Raw genomic sequence first — 17,284 nt, forward strand, 5'->3', positions numbered from 1 at the left:
GCGATGAAGTTTGAGTGTGTTGATCAGTAGGTCGATGGTTCAGCCAGCTGTTTGGACTTACAGGGGTGATTAATGCTGCTTCTGTGGCTGCTGTGCTGGAGGAGGACTGCACGTGCATCATCCCCATCAGTTATACTACTGTTGAGCAATTAGCTGTATTATTTGTTTCCATTCTTGGATGGAAGCTTTTGTGGGATTTTTTTTTTCTTCTTATGTTAGCAAAGATAAAACCAAGTTGCCTTAAAAAAGAGCAAAATAGAACAATGCAGTTCATTATGTTTGGTATTTAGACCTGGACTCTGGATTTGCACCATGCTTTTGCATGCTTTGCATCAAGGGTCTACTAAAATAATGAACAGGGGTGGAATGGCTAGTTTCTTTTTGCAAAACTTGGTAACTACATATTATGCACTCGGATTATTATAGTGTGCATTCTGTGCATTAAGAACATCAGTGCAAAGTTCTGCCTTTTGTTTACTAGCTAAAGCTGACTACAGTTTTAAAATAGAGTGGAATTAAAGCTAGTTTTTTCCCACAAGAGGTGGGAAGAGGGATGGTACAAATTCACTGTTACGGAGCAGGCATTTGGCTATGTTAAAATGAGTGTTGATTTTATTGTGTCAACCCTATCAAGTGACCATGTTGGTTTATATGGTTCCTCTTCTCGATAACTTTTGACTCTGTTGTCTGATTTCCACCAGTGCTGATGCTTACGGAAGTCGCAAAGCATTGACGTGCCTAAATATTTGATGTTGGCAGCTGGATGAGAGACACAGATGTGTGTCGTCACTAAGGGAAGGGCAAAACACGACATAATAGAGCAAATACTTTAGTTCTGTAAATTGTACCAGCAGCGTGAAACCAAGCGTCATCTTTTATGCCACCTACCTTCCAGTGTTCCCACACTTTTGAAGGCACAAATGATCTCTGCTTCCCACCCCGATCTCCTCATCCCTTCCAGCTGCAGCCTCAGCTCTTGGTTTCACAAGGCGTTACCATTCCTGGCAGTATCCTCTTTAAGACATCACCGTGCCTCTCTTCTTCCCAGCCACAGCGCCCAGGTATTTTTACTGGTACCAGTAGTGATGTGTACCAGTGGTGAGAATCGGTTCCCTCATCTGATCTGGCACATGTGACCACAGCCTCGGGCTGAATCGGGTATCGCTTGTTCTGCCGAGTCCTCAGTATCCCAGACACTTACCTGAAAGTATTCATGCAGTTGTTAACTAAGATATGTACAGTGTAAGTAAAATGTCCCTGGATAATTAGAGTTGATACTGTCTATGGTAAAAGTAAGCTAAGTAAAAGACTGAAACTCTGCTGGGAGATAACTGTATTATTGGAAATAACAAAAGAAGGTTGGAGTTTTGCCCTGTGATTTCTGTGGACTACTCATAACAGTTTTTGAGTAGGATCAAAGACACACTTAAAAGTTGGACTTCAATCTTAATTTAATCTGTTTGTCAGCAAAAGGAATCGAAGTTTACAGAGGTTACAGAAGACTAGATTATCACAGAATGATTTTGCATTTGTACTGGACTTTACTCTCTTCAGGTACTTTCCAAACTTTTAATTGTGGTAAAGAATCAGCAGAAAATGAATGCATTATATAAAAAAAGTCAAAAATACTGCAATGCAGAATGTAGGAAGTGCAATGCTTAGTTGTTAATGCTTCAGAAAAGCTAAGAGGCAGATGCACAACCAATTGGCAAGTACCAGACAAACTCCCATGGTTTGATCCACCCCAGTGTAAGGATGCGAAGCCCGTTAATGCTCCATTACTTTTTCCTCACTGTAATAATGGATCTTTTGTGAAAAGTAGAAGTCCCTGCTCCTGTTGGAGCACTCGTGGCATTATGAGATTGGAGCAATTACCTAGAAAGCAACAGATATTGTGTACTTGATTAGCTTTCAGGAAAAACCGAACTGGAATAATTAAAAAAACAAAACCAAACCACAAACCCATCACCCTTAAATTAGTGCTTTTGATTTGGGTAAAAGTGGTGCCTTCTTCCAAACCAAATGCTAGGTAGATTACACATTTTGCATGTCAGGTGCTTATATTCACCTTTAGATTGGTCTCTCTTGACATGAAAGTCCCTGTGGTTAATAAAATCTATTTTCCCACAGCCAGATAACCTATATGTAAGATCATCTGAACGTTTCAGTTAATAAGAAAATCCACAGATAGGAGAGAGGGTTGTATTACCCACTCTGTCCTTCGCCTGATACGGGGCCACATCTTTTGGTCATTGATGACCATCTCAGTTTTACGAGGGATCTTGGGTCAGGATTTAACCAAACAGACATTCATCAGTTTGGTGCTGGGTAAAAAAACTGCATCTTCAGCGTTTTGACTGCTTGAATTTTTTGTGTGGTAACCTGCAGAGTGGATTTGACATTATTTTGGAGTTGAAAAAAAAAAAGGTAGTGAGATAAAGGAGTTTACATACTCCTTCAGATAAAAAATACTGTAGTTCGTCATACAAAAATCCAAGTTCTTGCAAACAGTGTTGAATTTGCAATTCTGCAGAGTGCAACCTCAGCTACAGAAATAGGCACTTTGGGGAAATACTATGTGAAAATTGAGCAAAAACTGTGGACAGCCCAAAGCAAAGCCAGTGCCCAGGCTGCTGCTTTTAAAGGAGATTTAATGCTTTACCTTGTATGTTGGTACCTTAAAGCTTAAATATCCCACTCTCTGTTTTCCAGACAGAAGCAGTCTCCGCCAGCCAAGAAACCAGCAAAAATATTTCACAATGGATGTAGACGATGAAGAAAACATGAGTAAGACGTGCTTATTTACACAGTAATAATTGTTTCTGAAGGTGACTTTTTCTTGTGAGCACAGGGACAACTGCGAAGCAACTTCGGAAGTGCAAATGAGAATTATTTCTGTGTACGTTTTAAAATACGGTATAGAAGAGTGAATTGGAGCTTTTGCATTAGAAGTGTTTTAAATACACATGGTTATATGCTAGTCTAGTTATACCTTGTGTCTCATTTTTCTTCCAACAACCAACTAATTGAACAAAATATTTTCCTGTTTTGAACCAGCAATGAAGAAAAGAGGGAGAATACCAGTGGTGCCGATGCCGAGGGTTAGGGACCAGTCAGAAGGGAGGGGTGAGGTGAAGGAGATGGAGTTGAAGTGTATAAAACAAATGAGGGAAAGCAGAAATGGAGGAAGGAAAAGCAAAAGGAAGAGCTCCCCGCAGGTCTTGCGTGGCTGATTATTCTCATTAGATGCTGATTGTTCCAACCCTGAGCTACTGAATTATTAAAGTGCGTTTAAGCACAAAAATAGTCAAATATAGCGATCGTCTTGATGCATACACTGGCAAAGTGCTGCGAAGTTGCTAACTCTGTGGTATAATTAAGACCTGATAACCTGTGGAGAAAAGTGTTGTCATTCAAACATTATAAAAGTATTTTTGCTATTAATGGCCTTTCAACTACCTTTTTTTGCGAATGAGAGAAATGTTCTGTTGCTGCTATGCTGATGTGCTGTACCTGACTGTAAATAATTGTATATGATATAATAACAAATGTGCTTATTTTTCCCCTAAGTGACAGTGGCTAAACGGCGCATCTCTGGCCAAGCTGACAAAGCCCAGCAGTGTAGGAGGCTTTGGAGCAGAAGAGTTGTAGTTCAGTCTGGAGGAGTTACAGAATGTTTTTATTGGGAGATAAAGAAGTTAGATCACTGTGTTTAAAAAAAGAAACCAGCAAACAACAACCACCCCCCCACCCCCACCCCAAATTATTATCTGGACTAGAATGCATCTCTTTTCTTCAACTGGAATATGCTTGCTAACACTTTATTTTCCTTGGTATAAAAGAAATTACTTCAGGTGGATGCTTTAGCTGTTTCTAAAAGTTGTCTCCCTAAGGAGGACTTCAAAAAAGTAAGAGCTCTAATTGGATAATTCACATAAGATGATTTTTGGATAAAACATCCCCTTATCTCAATAAGGAGTATATCTGAGCATGAATAAAAGGTGCCTTCCTTGAGCTGGAGAAAATAGAATCCCTTTACAGGGGCATTCTCTAAGTGTACTTAAGCAAAATACTCAATTTTTGTCTGCTTCTGTGGTTTTTTGTGTGTTAGTGCATCAATATGGGAAACTTTTCACTGCACTTTTTGTCTTGTCAGGAGGCTGCTCAGTGGAGTTGTTACAGGTTGGGGGCATGCATCTGTATAACTGCAGTTGTCTCCCAGAAGTATGGTTTGAGATGTCGTCTGTACCATGTTTTTGAAAGGAAGCTGCAGATAACAATGTCTACTTGGATGAGCCCAGTTAAGAGAAGGTGCAAGAAGACCTTGCTGCGTCTGTATGCCCACACAAACATCATGAATTTGCAATGTTAAATCATCAGATTTTGTGGGGGAGAAATCAAAGTTCAAATTCTTAAGTTCTTCACCTTGATTCGTGCAAAGATTTTTCTAAATATTTTTTATCTTTCTCTATTTTTACAGAAATATCTGTCTTTTTATATCTCTTAAGATTCTGGAGTGTGATACCAGAAGTTGCCTATTAAATTTTTTACTATTTTATGTAACTCCTTTTTGGGGAAGTATCTTACAGGAAAGGAAGGTGGGCATATGCAATATTTGTAGCTTGCAGTTGCATAACTAGAATTGCTCTGCAGAAGCCAGAATTAATATTGTATTGGTTCAGCTGAAATGTAAGACAGTGATGAGGTTACATTAATATCCCTGAGAAAATACAATGTTTCAGACTTCAGGTTTTAAGGTCTTCCTCCTTTATCCGTTGAACATAAAGAAGATGTTACAAGAGATTTGGGGAAATACTTTTTTATTTTTTAGAATGTTTTTATTTGGTTTTCTGTTGCTTTGCATGGAGGGTATGTCTGCAGCACTCTGAATGCCCTAGGAATCTGTGCCGGAAGCCCATCTGCATATTATCTCAGCATCAAATCAGAGCGCCCTGCAGAAGCATCAATACAATAGAAATAAATAATTTGCTAGGTGTAAATTCACCCTGTTGCCTATCCTTATCGATTACCTTACAGGCAAGGGAGAGGTGGGGCATTTTGCAGAACACTTGGGACACTAGCATGTGGCCATCCTGACCTTTCTCTTTGATCATTTTCCCCCTTTTTCTAAAAAGATGCTTAGAAGAGATCACGTGTGTTTTTTCTGCCTGTTTTTTATGAAAAAATGACTGACTGACTTAGAATTTCCCCAGGCCAGTAAATGAGAGCAGCAGTATAAGGGGTAGCTAGAAGCATCTTTCAGTTCAGCTGAGAGTCATCTACATTTAATTAAGTGTGCTCCAGATCAGACAGAGCAGGGAGAGTGTTCTCTCAGCAAGCAGGTAATGGAAGTTCCCCAATGGATAAAGTGTCTTAATTACAGACACTTTTTAATTACAGGGAATAAAACAAAAAATAAACCAACACACTTGGACGGAAGATTTCTTTCTTTGCTGGCATGACAATTTCCTGTGCCTCTTTCCTTCTTCCAGTGCTCTTGGGTTTGTCAGCCTCTCAAACCAGATTTTGGGGCAGGACTTCTCTTCCACTGAAGTTGTTGGCATGTGGTACCGTCAGCTATGATTTTTATTGAGGCAGCTTCCACAGATATCAGTCAAACCTCTAGTCAAAGCTGCTAACTATTTTTAGTGACTAGAAAATAAGCTAGTCTTATGAAAAATGTCTTGTTCTTAAATCATGAGTAGTATTAATGTTTAAGAAAACAGGATCCCATTATCAAGTGTTCATATCTGTATTAATGCTACTTCAAAGTGTTGAATACACAGCAGCCGTGATGGACCTGAAAGGGCTCTCTAAAGGATTCATTCCTTGAAAACTTCTTTAAAGACTGGAAAATGCATAGACTTGAAAGTATATTTAAAATCTAGGATTAGGCTGGTTTTAAACATCTTGATTTTTGGGTACGTAAGGAGATCCACCAAGACTGTGTAAACTTTCTGAGGCAAAGACGTATGATGTTAACATACGGTCACTTGCCAACCCCAATAAAAGTTTAATAAAAAAGAAAAAAGGATCATGAAGAGCATCCGTTACTGAATGCAGATTTTTTTTTTTTTAATAATTCAGATGGTGTTGGTTTTTTCTTCTGCGAGCTCTCTCCTATGCTTTATACTTTCTAAGAGTGTTTTAACATTCACAGGTCTCATTTTCCTGCCTTATTTTAACTGTGATGCTGGCAGCACAAAGCTTAATACTGGTCTCCAAATCAGACCGATAGACTTTGAAATGATCTAAACTGTTTTTTAGAACATGCATGGAGTGGTGGTCCACGTCTGCCATGACCTCTGCTTTAGAGCAACACAATTTTGCTCCTTTTGAGTACTGATGCTCCCAGCTTGAGCTATGATGGGATCCTGAATCAGCCAGAGCTCTCGGGGGTGAAGACGCCCTCCCTCATTCTCTTGGGAATGAGTGAGAGACTCCCCAAAGTCTTACAGTCTCTCAAACAGCGTATTACCAGGATGAAAAAGACTGCGGAATAGAGCAAGAAGAGCAAATATACAGTGCATCCACCTGTGGGTCCGCTCCTCCCGCGTCAAAAAGCATGCGGGGAAATAAGGAGCTGCTGTGAGAAGAAGAGGATGACCTCAGGACAAGGGACAGTTAGAACCCTGCGGTGTAGAGGAGGGATGACAAGGTTGAAGTACTAGCGACATCTGTAAAATCATGAGCAGCACAGGGTGTTCAACATTGGAATCATCAAATTGAAAAAAATAGCAAATAAAAAACAACAGATGTATTAGGTGAGACTGGCGGATGGGGGTTCAAAACAAGCAATGGGAGATGTTTTCGTGCAATGTGTAATGAAACTGTGAAACGCATTGCCCAGGACATTGTGGATACCAAGGGTTTATGGGGTCTTGAATAGCAATTAGAAAAATTTGGGGGGGACACAAACCCATGGGTGGCTCCCTGCCATGCTCTCTGGGACAGCCCAGAGCTGTGGTTCCCTGCAGGCTGAGAGGCTGCCCTGGGGAAGGGCCGCTGCGTCCTTGCTCTGGTTTTATACTCTCTTGGGGTCTGCTGGTGGCCCTGTCCCAGGGAGGGAGCTGGGCGAGGTGAGGATGAGCTAGTAAGGCCGTTCTTAACTTCTCTAACAAGGTGAGATGCCTGGAAAAGGGAGAGCGGTTTCTGAACAGCGGGGAGAGGCTGGGCTGGAGGAGTTACTCCATGTCTGAATATGGGCAAGATTAAACAAGATGACTTCTCTGACTTTAACAGGTGGTGATAGCTAATCTTACTTTTTGACTAATCTGTCAGATCTTCTCCAGCCCTAAGGTAATTAGAGGACCTCACCACTGCTGGGCAGGACAGGCTAGAGAAAAGGACCGAAAGCACATCTTCACCCTCAGCCTGAGAAGCAGTTGCTCTTTCTTGCAGTCCACTGACTCTGTGGATTGAAACAAATCCGGGTCCTTCTGGTTCATTCGGAAAGTATTTTCCTTTCCATCACGTGCAAAGCTTGGATTTGGATCACCTCCACAATGTAGAAACTTGCCTACTTTCGTGGTCTCTGGGTTTGACTCGGGCTGCCAGCTCCCTGCTGGCTTTCTCTCCTAGTTGCTTCCACCCTGCAGGTTCTCCAAAGCTAACAAGCCTAGTAGCTCTCAGGGAAGGAGGAGTTTTCTTCCCTTCTTTCTTATTGAGACAAAGTAAGCGTGCAAGTTTCTTTCCTGCTTCCTACAAGTCCCCCCTCTCTGTTAGGGCATCGTTTCCCCTACCTTTGTTGTGAGATGGATTAAGGAGTTCCTCCAGCTGCTGTACTTACATGCAAAAGTTCTTTTTTTTTTTTTTTTTACGTTCAGCTGGAGTCTGTTCAACTCGTATTTTCCCTCTGTGGTTTCCACAGGCACTGACAGTAGTCTTCATATAAAAAGAAAGATAAAAACAGAGGCCATTAATTAATGTTAACTAAATCGTTTCTGTTTAGCCTAAAAGTCATATTGGTTGATAGCAAATTCTGGTGCCGCTAGTAAGAGCAGTGTTCCAGAAATGGTGTTTTAGATGAGATGTAATTTTTGGAGATTACAGCTTCGGGTAAGAAACTCACTGTAAGGAAAGATTTAAAAATTCACTCTATTGTCCTTAGACTCCTTCACCGTATATATATACACACACACGCATATGTATATAAAGAATATGTATGCATGAACACTGTGTATTGACGGTTGTGGCCCTACAGCACACATTCTGCAAGCAATATAATTTGTGGCTGAACATAACAAGAGATGCTTTATTGAATTTAGCAGATTTCTAGCAAGGAAATGCTTCAGAATATTTAGTGTTTCATTCTTGATGGCATTTAATTGACTGGAATTTAGTGTACTGTACAATTCTTTGTTGCGCTACTGTGATTTAACAAAATGTGTTCCTACTTTGGCTTTTTCTTTTGATCTTTTTTTTTCTTCTTTTTTTCTCTTCGAGCACCGAAAGGAGTAACCTATCGAGCTTTTGCTGGAGGATGTTATAAATGAAAATTTAGTAACCATTCCATCAGCTTTGTAACCTGGGCGAAGTGATGTGTGCCTGGTAGGGGATTGTTAGGGAAGACTTAAAAGTGTGGCTGAAATTTGTCACTCTGAAAGAGAGCTTCCACCTTGGCTTGCTCTCATTTCAATTAACATTTATCACCTAGTATCAGTGTAGATGTAATATAGATATTTTGAAGTTTTGGAACAGAAGAGTTAGAAATACTTGACCTACTAAATTTGCCTTTTCATTCACAAATGCCAGTATAAAGCACAAATAATGAATTTCCTTAGTTTCTTTATCAGGGTAAAAATGAGGTCTTTGCAGTTATAGCAAATATAATTCTTTAAATATACCTCTGACATATCATTACCCCAACTTTCTACTTTAGAAAATAAATCATTAAATTAATATTACAATGCCTTTTTTTCCCCATTAAAGTATCATCACTGTGATTGCGCAGCTTTTGTCACACTCCTTGTATTCTGCATAGTCTTAAGAGAGGACTTTTATCCTGATTTTTGAGTTTGTAACTCTGTGACAGCTGTTTTCTTTCTTTGCAAGGGATTATAAAATAGCTTGTAAATGACAAATATAAGATTTCTTAATAGAAGGCTGCATGGAAATACTAAAGTAGTCTTGTGGTCACGCTGGCACAGCCGGCAGCTGTAGTTCCTGAGCAAATTGGGGTGAGGTGAAATGAACATCTAGGAAAGGCGTAAAAAAGAATTGAATTCAGAGAATATGGAATAGCTAAAGAGAAACAAAAGCACTCAAACGCTCTTCAGTCACGGTGCCTACCAAAGAGCTGCCTGATTTTTCATGGCTCAGGTTTTATTTATGTCATTTCTCAATTTGAGCAACTAAAATCACTGAGAAAAAAAAAAGTAACATGACTAAAATAAGAATAAAGTAGAATTAAATATCTGTCTCCTAGTACTGGTCTTAAGCATCCATTTTTATTTTACTAATGGTAGTTCTTTGTTTTATAGGCATATGCTACTATAACTTACATTTCGGTTTAAAGCATTTTTCAGGCCAAATGTAACTTATCAGTAAAAGTTTTGTTCCAGCGTGATTTAAATGCAATTAAAAAACAAAAGCTGCAGTGGTTTTTTTACTATATGATTGTATCAAACGCGTAGTTGAAAATCATTCGAGTGTGTTATGTCTTGAATTATCGAGAGGTTGTATTCCATTATCATTATCTCTGATCGTATTGCAAAACATTTAACCTGTGAGCACACATCACTTAACCAGTTACAAAGAGAGATAAAGGAATCTATAAATTTTGCATTTACAAGGTCCTGCAACGAAGGCATTGTAAGTTACTCTTTCTGGGCACCGCAGGTTCGAGCAGCACCGATGTTAAAGAAAACCGCAACGTGGACAACGTTCCCCCCAAGGACGGCGGTGGGCAAGGCGCCGGGGAGGGGACGCAGCTCTCCAATGGCGGTGGCAGCAGCAGCAGAAAGCGTCCTTTGGAGGAGGGCAACAATGGCCACTCCAAATTTCGCCCGAAGAAGAGGAAGAAAACACCCGGCCCCGTTCTGCCAAAGAATGCCCTGATGCAACTTAATGAGATTAAACCCGGTTTACAGTACAAACTCCTGTCCCAGACAGGGCCGGTCCATGCCCCCATGTTCGTGATGGCAGTCGAAGTCAACGGGCAGGTATTTGAGGGGTCTGGCCCGACGAAAAAGAAAGCCAAGCTTCATGCCGCTGAGAAGGCTCTGCGGTCTTTTGTCCAGTTTCCTAACGCCTCAGAAGCCCACCTGGCAATGGGAAGGACTCTGTCGGTCAACACGGACTTCACCTCTGACCAAGCGGACTTCCCTGACACCCTTTTCAATGGGTTCGAAACGCCGGTCCCTTCCGATGCTTCCTTTTACCTAGGGTCCAATGGGGATGGGTCCTTTAGCTCTAGTGGGGACTACGGTTTGCCATCGTCTGCCGTAGCCAGCAGCCTTTCCCAGTCACCTCTCCCCACACCATCGCCCTACCCCTCCGCCAGTGGGAAGAACCCTGTCATGATCCTCAATGAGCTGCGGCCGGGGCTGAAGTACGAGTTTCTCTCAGAGAGCGGGGAGAGCCATGCCAAAAACTTTGTCATGGCTGTGGCGGTGGACGGTCAGACTTTTGAAGGCTCGGGAAGGAATAAAAAGCTGGCAAAAGCTCGGGCCGCTCAGTCGGCTCTGGCATCCTTGTTTAACATGCAGCTGGACCAGACCCCGTCTCGACAGCCCATTCCCAGCGAGGGGCTCCAGTTACACTTGCCACAGGTGAGAAGCCCTTTGGGTTTTATTGATGTCTTTGGGTAATGACCAAGAGTAGCCAAGTCATGTGTATGGAGTCAGCTTGAACAGCGTTTCTGCTGTTTATTCTGCGTCTGTAGATGTGTGTGTGCATATATATACATGTATGTGTACTAGGTGATTTATCCACTTATGGCTTCTGACAATTGCATGAACTCTTTGTATTCTGTTGGACAGAGAGGCGGCTTTGTTGCTGATGCTTTCAGCCTCGATCATGTCACGTAAGAGAGCACTGAGCCCAGTGCAGTGCCAGCTTGGATTATGGTTTGTGCTGAGGAAAGGTTGAATTGCATCTTGCTCGTCTTAGGCAGCAAGACTTAGATGGAGTTCAAGTCAGAATTACTACTTTAAGTAAAATTATTATTTGATACAACAGTTTTTAGCAGAGAAGAAAATCGTTCTCTTCTGCAAACTGAAATTGTTGGCATTGACAGAGCTGACTAATGGAAGTCAAGGACAGATTAAGTGAGGCGGCTGCAGTCGCCACTTATTTCCAGGGTCTAAATAAACAACACACTCGCAGTGCATGTATCCAAGACGTTAAATAGCTGTCATCTAAAGGATTGTACTCTAATCAAATTAGTTAATAAGTATATGTAAGTTACTTAGGCAAGTAAATCTGGATGAGAAATAGTTTAAATCAAATAATTAATGACCTAGGGAAAGTATCAAACATACCAGACATAGACCAGAAATGTAAAGTAGCTAGAATGGAGTAATTTTTTATTTTTTTTAATGAAGAAGAAGTCTCCCTTATTTTCTTCCTCGTGTTTCTCCCCAGTCAAACTACAGTAATGATTGTTGGACTACCCTCTTTCTACTCTATCTCTTGGGTCTTTTTAATGATATTATATGCCTGTCTAAATTCAAATACTTGCCTGTGACTTTTTTGCAACTTTCTATCTGTTTATTATGAGAATTTCAAGGCTTTGACCTTTTCTATCTCAAAAACATTCTTTTAGACTTCGTTAAAATTGTAGGATACTGGTCTGATTTGATAACGTGGGGTTGAAGAGCATAACTAGATGTTGTGACTGTTTTCAGTATGTTGTTTTCTCAAAATGTATGGACAACATGCATCGTATATGCTTTCTTTTTTAATGATGCACAATTACTGCATTACTGATGAATGTTTCCTTCATTTTCAAATCTATTTGAAATAGCTCATGCTATTTCAGGTAGTTACGATTTCTTCAGTAGATTCAGTAATTTCAGACTGCATTCTCTGCTGTGCTTTTAAAAGTAGATTTAGCCCCAGACACCAAAAAAATTTCACTGCCAGTAATTTGTGTTATTAGTTCTTGAATCAGTAAAATGGTGAAAATTGGAACTGGAATAGGGAAGTGGGAAAGAGCACGAGGTGAGACGTGAAAGAGGTGTCATTCTAAGAGGGTGACGTTGTTTCTCCGCCCAGCAGCCCAGCGTATAACAGCTTGCACAGGCTCTTTTCCTTAAGGGACTTGGATGGACCGCTGGGCAGTGCTGCATTTTTCTGAGCTCCTTGCCTTGCCAGGTTTTGACTGAGTCCCAGGTAGCTGTCCCAGAGCTTATGGGATGATCAGGGCACTCGAGCCTAGGGTACGGTATTAAATAACAAAAAAGCAACCCATGCAAACACTATTTTTAATTTTTTCCCATGCTCCTACACTGACCTTGATACCCATATTGTGTACACCAAAGCATGCCCCAGGGCTAGCTGGCTAGCTTGATTTCACTTGTCTTATAGGTGTGCATCGAAAAAGGCTGCTCCGGCGTGGAGGAGAACCCGGTGGGCTTTAGGAGTAATGCCCAATACACTGGGTGGGAAGGGGGAGGTTGCTGGTACTGCCTCATGTAGACCCAATTCAAAGTCAGTTATTTATTCAGAGGCTTTTGATCAGCTTGTCGTCAGGACGTCATTGTCCTTTCTGCACTTTGCTATGTTGTACTCTGCTTTTAATTATAACTAGCTGTCACGTTATTGGAATTATATCAAGGTCTGTTACATATTAGTGATTTTGGTCTGGTATCTCTTAATGATTAATAAGGATATAAGCTTTTGTGATGTTTTCAGGTCCTGCTTTATTTATCTTCTTTTTTTTTTTGACTCTGTGGTGGTTTTATGTTTTTACAGAGTGTTTACTCAGGATGTGTAAAGGTGTTAACTTTGGAGATAATCCTAAAGTGGGTGAAGTCACAAACATTGGAGAGTACGGGAATGATGTAAATGAGGATAGGATTTGTTATAACCCATAGACCAAATAAAATGCTGATTGGGTTGGAATAAAATGGAAGCTAGAAACATGCAAGGGGAGGAAAAATCCAAATACCAAATGCTCAGTGGAAATAATAAATGTGCAGTGTGGTTGTGCCAATGCAGGTGTTGGAATTGACTGCCTGGGTGGCAGGTTCAAAACCTGTCTGTAGCTGGTGTGGTAATTTGTGGTGCCTTGTAAGAAAAAGCGATAGAGCGGAAAGAGTCGAGAGCAGAGGAGAGATGATCCCTGCTCCAGTGGTGGTCGTGAGTGTTGGCTGAAACGCGTATCCGTGATCCCACGCCTCCCAATAGCCGCAGGCACTCTGGAGAAAATTAAATGCGGAAATACACGTGCAAGCTATCAAATGGTACGGAAGGGCAGTTGACATCAGAAATCAGCTTATAAAATGGGCGCAGGTATAATCTTATGGTCTTTAGAGTGGGTCATCGAGGTGCTGATCCTGTGGTTTAATACATTTAAAACCAGTCTCTGCAAAGCAAGCTTATCTGCTTGCTTACAGCTTGACCTTTTGTGAGGGACGAAGCAATGTTGCCTGTGGTGAGGAAAATCTCTTTGCTGGGAAAGTGAGTTAAAGCCAGTAAGTCACTCAACGTGTGCCTCAGAGCAGATGAAAATGCACTGCTGAAAAAACCAGCCCTCATGCATTTATGACCTTGGCAACGAGTGTGTTAAAATAGAAGAGGTTGTCAGTCTTGCATTATAGGAACCTGCCTCTCCAAAACAAAGAAAATCCTTTTATGGTTAGCTACACTTTGTAAATTGATAGCCATCCTCACTTCACCTCCCACCCCTCAATGCAAGGGGGTGACCTGTATTCTGCAATAAGCCACCGGACGTACCAAGGGCTCTAAAATGTGTGTCCTTCAAGTTTTATTCTTTTCCATGGAAGAAAACTACATGTTTCAGCATACTTAGATTAATATCATTAAAAAGTTTAAGCGCATGGCTTGTCGTAAGTCTGCAGAGTTGGTAGGTGGTGAGAACTGGAGAAGACAGTGAAATGTGAACAGTCTTTTAAAATCACTTCTGAAAACAAAGGGGTCGCACATTTATAGATGAAGCGTGGAAGTCGATGTGACCAGGTTTTTGAAAACTGTTAGTGCAAAGTCCAAATCTGATTTCTAGGGAAAAGAGTATCGTTGAGCACTCAACCACAGCAAGAGCCACGCTGGGCCAGGCAAAAGCTCCTTCTCGCACATTATCCTGTCCCCAGTGCCACGTCCCTGCCAGCAGCCCCAGCACTGGGAAGCAGGAGCTTTCTCCACCCACGGAGCTGGTCCTGCCGCTGAGCAGCGCCTTGGTGATCTCAGGAGATGGAACAAGGACGTCCTTGGACATCTCAGGAGCAGCAGATGCTCTGTTGGACTTCCCTATTTCTTCATTTTTGATTTCTTTATCACCCAGAGAGAAGCCTCCCAGAGATCACTTGTTTTCTCTCCTATTTTTCTTTTCCCTTAGATGCTGCCTGCTTCCCAAGGAAGGCCATGAGGGGTCTCACACCTCTGTCAAAGGTGGGATGGTGCTGTCCCTAAAAGAAGTACTCAGGCCAGTACCAAACGCCTTGAAAAAAACTGAGAAAGGGGCATATTGGTAGCAGTGCTTCCCCAGTATGTGCTTCTAACCTTCAGCAGCTTGTGTCTCAAGGATTTTCTCAGCCAGAAATGGTGTCTTTCCATCTGAGAGTTCTCGATGGATTATTGTTTTCTCTCATGAATTTCAACCCTTTCTTGAACTTCTGTAATCTTTTAGCTTCCACAGCACCTTGTAGCAATAAGTTCCACTGTTTAAGTATGTATTGCAGGAAGAAGAGTCTCATCGTGTTTGTTTTGAACATGCGGCATGCATCCTCGTGTGCCCCAGGGCACTTGGTGACTTTCAGTAAAGTCTGCTGGTCCAGGCTGCCGGCATTACTGATGGAAATGGTTTCCATCAGACGGTAGGAACCCGCTGGTGGAGGCAGCCTCTTTAGGCCACTGATGGCCTCTGTTAGGAAAACCTCCATGTAAGCTTCATAATTACATTTCCCAGATTTCTTCAAACTGTTTACTTAAAAAGATAGCTGATTAGTCAGGATGCAAAGAGGTGGAAGTTAGCGAATTGGAATTGTAAATATTGAAGCTTAAAAATAGAGTTGTTTAGATTAGTGAAAGCTGGACTATTGTGAGAGAAAGCAACTTGCGCTAGACAAATAATCAGTGTAGCTGCAGATGAAATTCATTTTAAAAAATGCACTAGAGGGAATACTTTTAATCATTCACCTCATTGTGTTGCAAATTCAATTTATCCTGTATATCATTGTGGACAGACATTGAAACAAAATGTTACGCAGAAGGAATGGAGTGAGAACCAGTACTGCAAGGGCTACTTTTACTTGAAGTGCTATGTTAATCCTGGTTCAACCTGGGGCAGGGGGAAACTATAAAAGAAGTATTCCAGGGGGAATCTATAAAAGAAGTATTCAAATATAGGAAGGGTATACAAATTAATGATGAAAATGATCAGAGATCTGGGAAAGCTGCTTCTGCAGAGGTACTGAAGAGCTCTAGGCAGTTTATTGCAATTGACTGCTTAGTGTATACAGGAGAATGAGCATGTAACAGATTCAAACCTAGCAAAAAGATAATACAGAATGTGTTTATTGGAATTAATGAGTAATATGTTGGAATAATTGCTGTGGAATTGGCAGAAATGTAAAAGATGTATTTGCATAAGCAGGGCGAGAGTGTACTGCCAGCTAGCAGTTCCTTTAAATAAATACAGGAAACTCTGGAGCACTAGAAAATAATTGCCCTGTTTTATTAGCATAGATATGTTTGCACCTTCTCTGAATTGTGTGTGCTGGTCACTGTCAGAGAGATAATGGACCTTGATTTTACCTGCTGTGGGCACTGCCACCGCTCATCAGCTCGTGAAAGTTCACATAAGCCCTAAACTGTGAAGGTAAGAAGAAATAAAGCTGAGGGAGAACATTTGTGCTTGAGAAGGACCACTGGAGAGCCAAGGAGAGCACAAAAGATTGGGAGGTCTTGGGTCAGGTCCCCAGTGAGAACCTGGTGCTGTCAGCCCATGCAGTGCCCCTGCTCCTGCTGCCTTTGGTTTCACCATGCGGGTGCTCACCAGCATTCATCTGGGGTGGTCTCTGGGGCCTGCCAAGGTCTTCCTTCAGATCCAGACAGACCTGAACTTAATCAGCTTCAGAATATTTTAAAACGTGAATGGTCAGGGGGGTTCTGCTACAACATTGCTGCAAGCTATATATTAACCAAAATCAGTCTGTATGTGTAGAAAAGAAGTGGATTCACTGTAACTTCATCAGAGAAAGGAACAACGCACCCAAAATAGCTTTCGGCTCACGTGCCTTAACGAGCGAACTGTCAGCTATTTTAGGTCTTTCCTTTTTTGAATTACCCAACTTTGAATAATGATTTAATGCAGGAGCAGGGGTAGAGAAACTGCTTGTCAGATGTTAGAGCGCTCACTGGGAAGGTGAGATATGAGTTCAATTTCTGTTCCAATTAATACTTACTTATATGAAAGGGAATAGAGTCAGAATGAGAAGTGAAAGATCCCTGCCCAGACCGGTCAGTGGCCTGGGCTTGATGTGGAGACAGCTTCTAGTCCTTGGTTTTGAGATGGGGACAGTAAGGACATCATTTTAGGCCAGTAAGGCTTGTTCCCGGCACTGCAGTGGTCTGTTCATAGCCTGCCTTATTCCCATCTTTTCCGTACTCTTAGTGACTCTTAACTATGTTAATGTAATAGACCACCTGGGAGAAAAGGATAATTCTTCTAATTTATTCGGTGAGTATTCTTATAAAAGACCAAAACCTTAGTAACTAAGTCTGTAGACATTTAATAGTGTTTATTCCTCACCACCCAACTGTTGTCATGCAACTTGAGTATCAAATAGAGTAAAAAAAGCTTTAATATAGCTGCCTGTTTTCTGGCAGTGATTTTTTCCCCCCTCCCCTACAGTTCCTCCTGTATTGTTTGCATCTCTAGCGGTCATTTTGTCTCGCTTGAGTTCTGCTTAGTGCTTCTTATCAGCCCTCCCCAGTGTCTGGCTTCATGTTCATTCAAGCGTTTTTAGGTTTCCTTGCCAGCAGCTTAGTTCCACGCTGTTTGAGATGCAGCCCCATCCCATCCTTCCGTGCCAGCTTACATCTTCCCAGAGGGACTCACTGTGTTCTTACTTGTATACCAACACCACAGTTTCCTCTG

At 41.5% G+C, this 17,284-nt stretch overlaps 1 protein-coding gene across 3 annotated transcripts in view; it reads left to right on the forward strand.

Moving 5' to 3' along the window:
- ADARB1 (adenosine deaminase RNA specific B1) overlaps positions 1-17,284 on the forward strand; it is an 86,627-nt gene that overhangs the window by 37,611 nt on the left and 31,732 nt on the right. For all 3 annotated transcript variants that reach the window (XM_075512605.1, XM_075512604.1, XM_075512603.1), the window contains 2 exons: positions 2,713-2,787; positions 9,841-10,772. In XM_075512605.1, coding sequence (XP_075368720.1) covers positions 2,760-2,787; positions 9,841-10,772 — 960 coding nt within the window. In that variant the 5' untranslated portion in view covers positions 2,713-2,759. The remainder of the gene's footprint in view (positions 1-2,712; positions 2,788-9,840; positions 10,773-17,284) is intronic.

The sequence above is a fragment of the Mycteria americana genome, chromosome 9 (genome assembly GCF_035582795.1).
Source record: "Mycteria americana isolate JAX WOST 10 ecotype Jacksonville Zoo and Gardens chromosome 9, USCA_MyAme_1.0, whole genome shotgun sequence".
NCBI lineage: Eukaryota > Metazoa > Chordata > Aves > Ciconiiformes > Ciconiidae > Mycteria > Mycteria americana.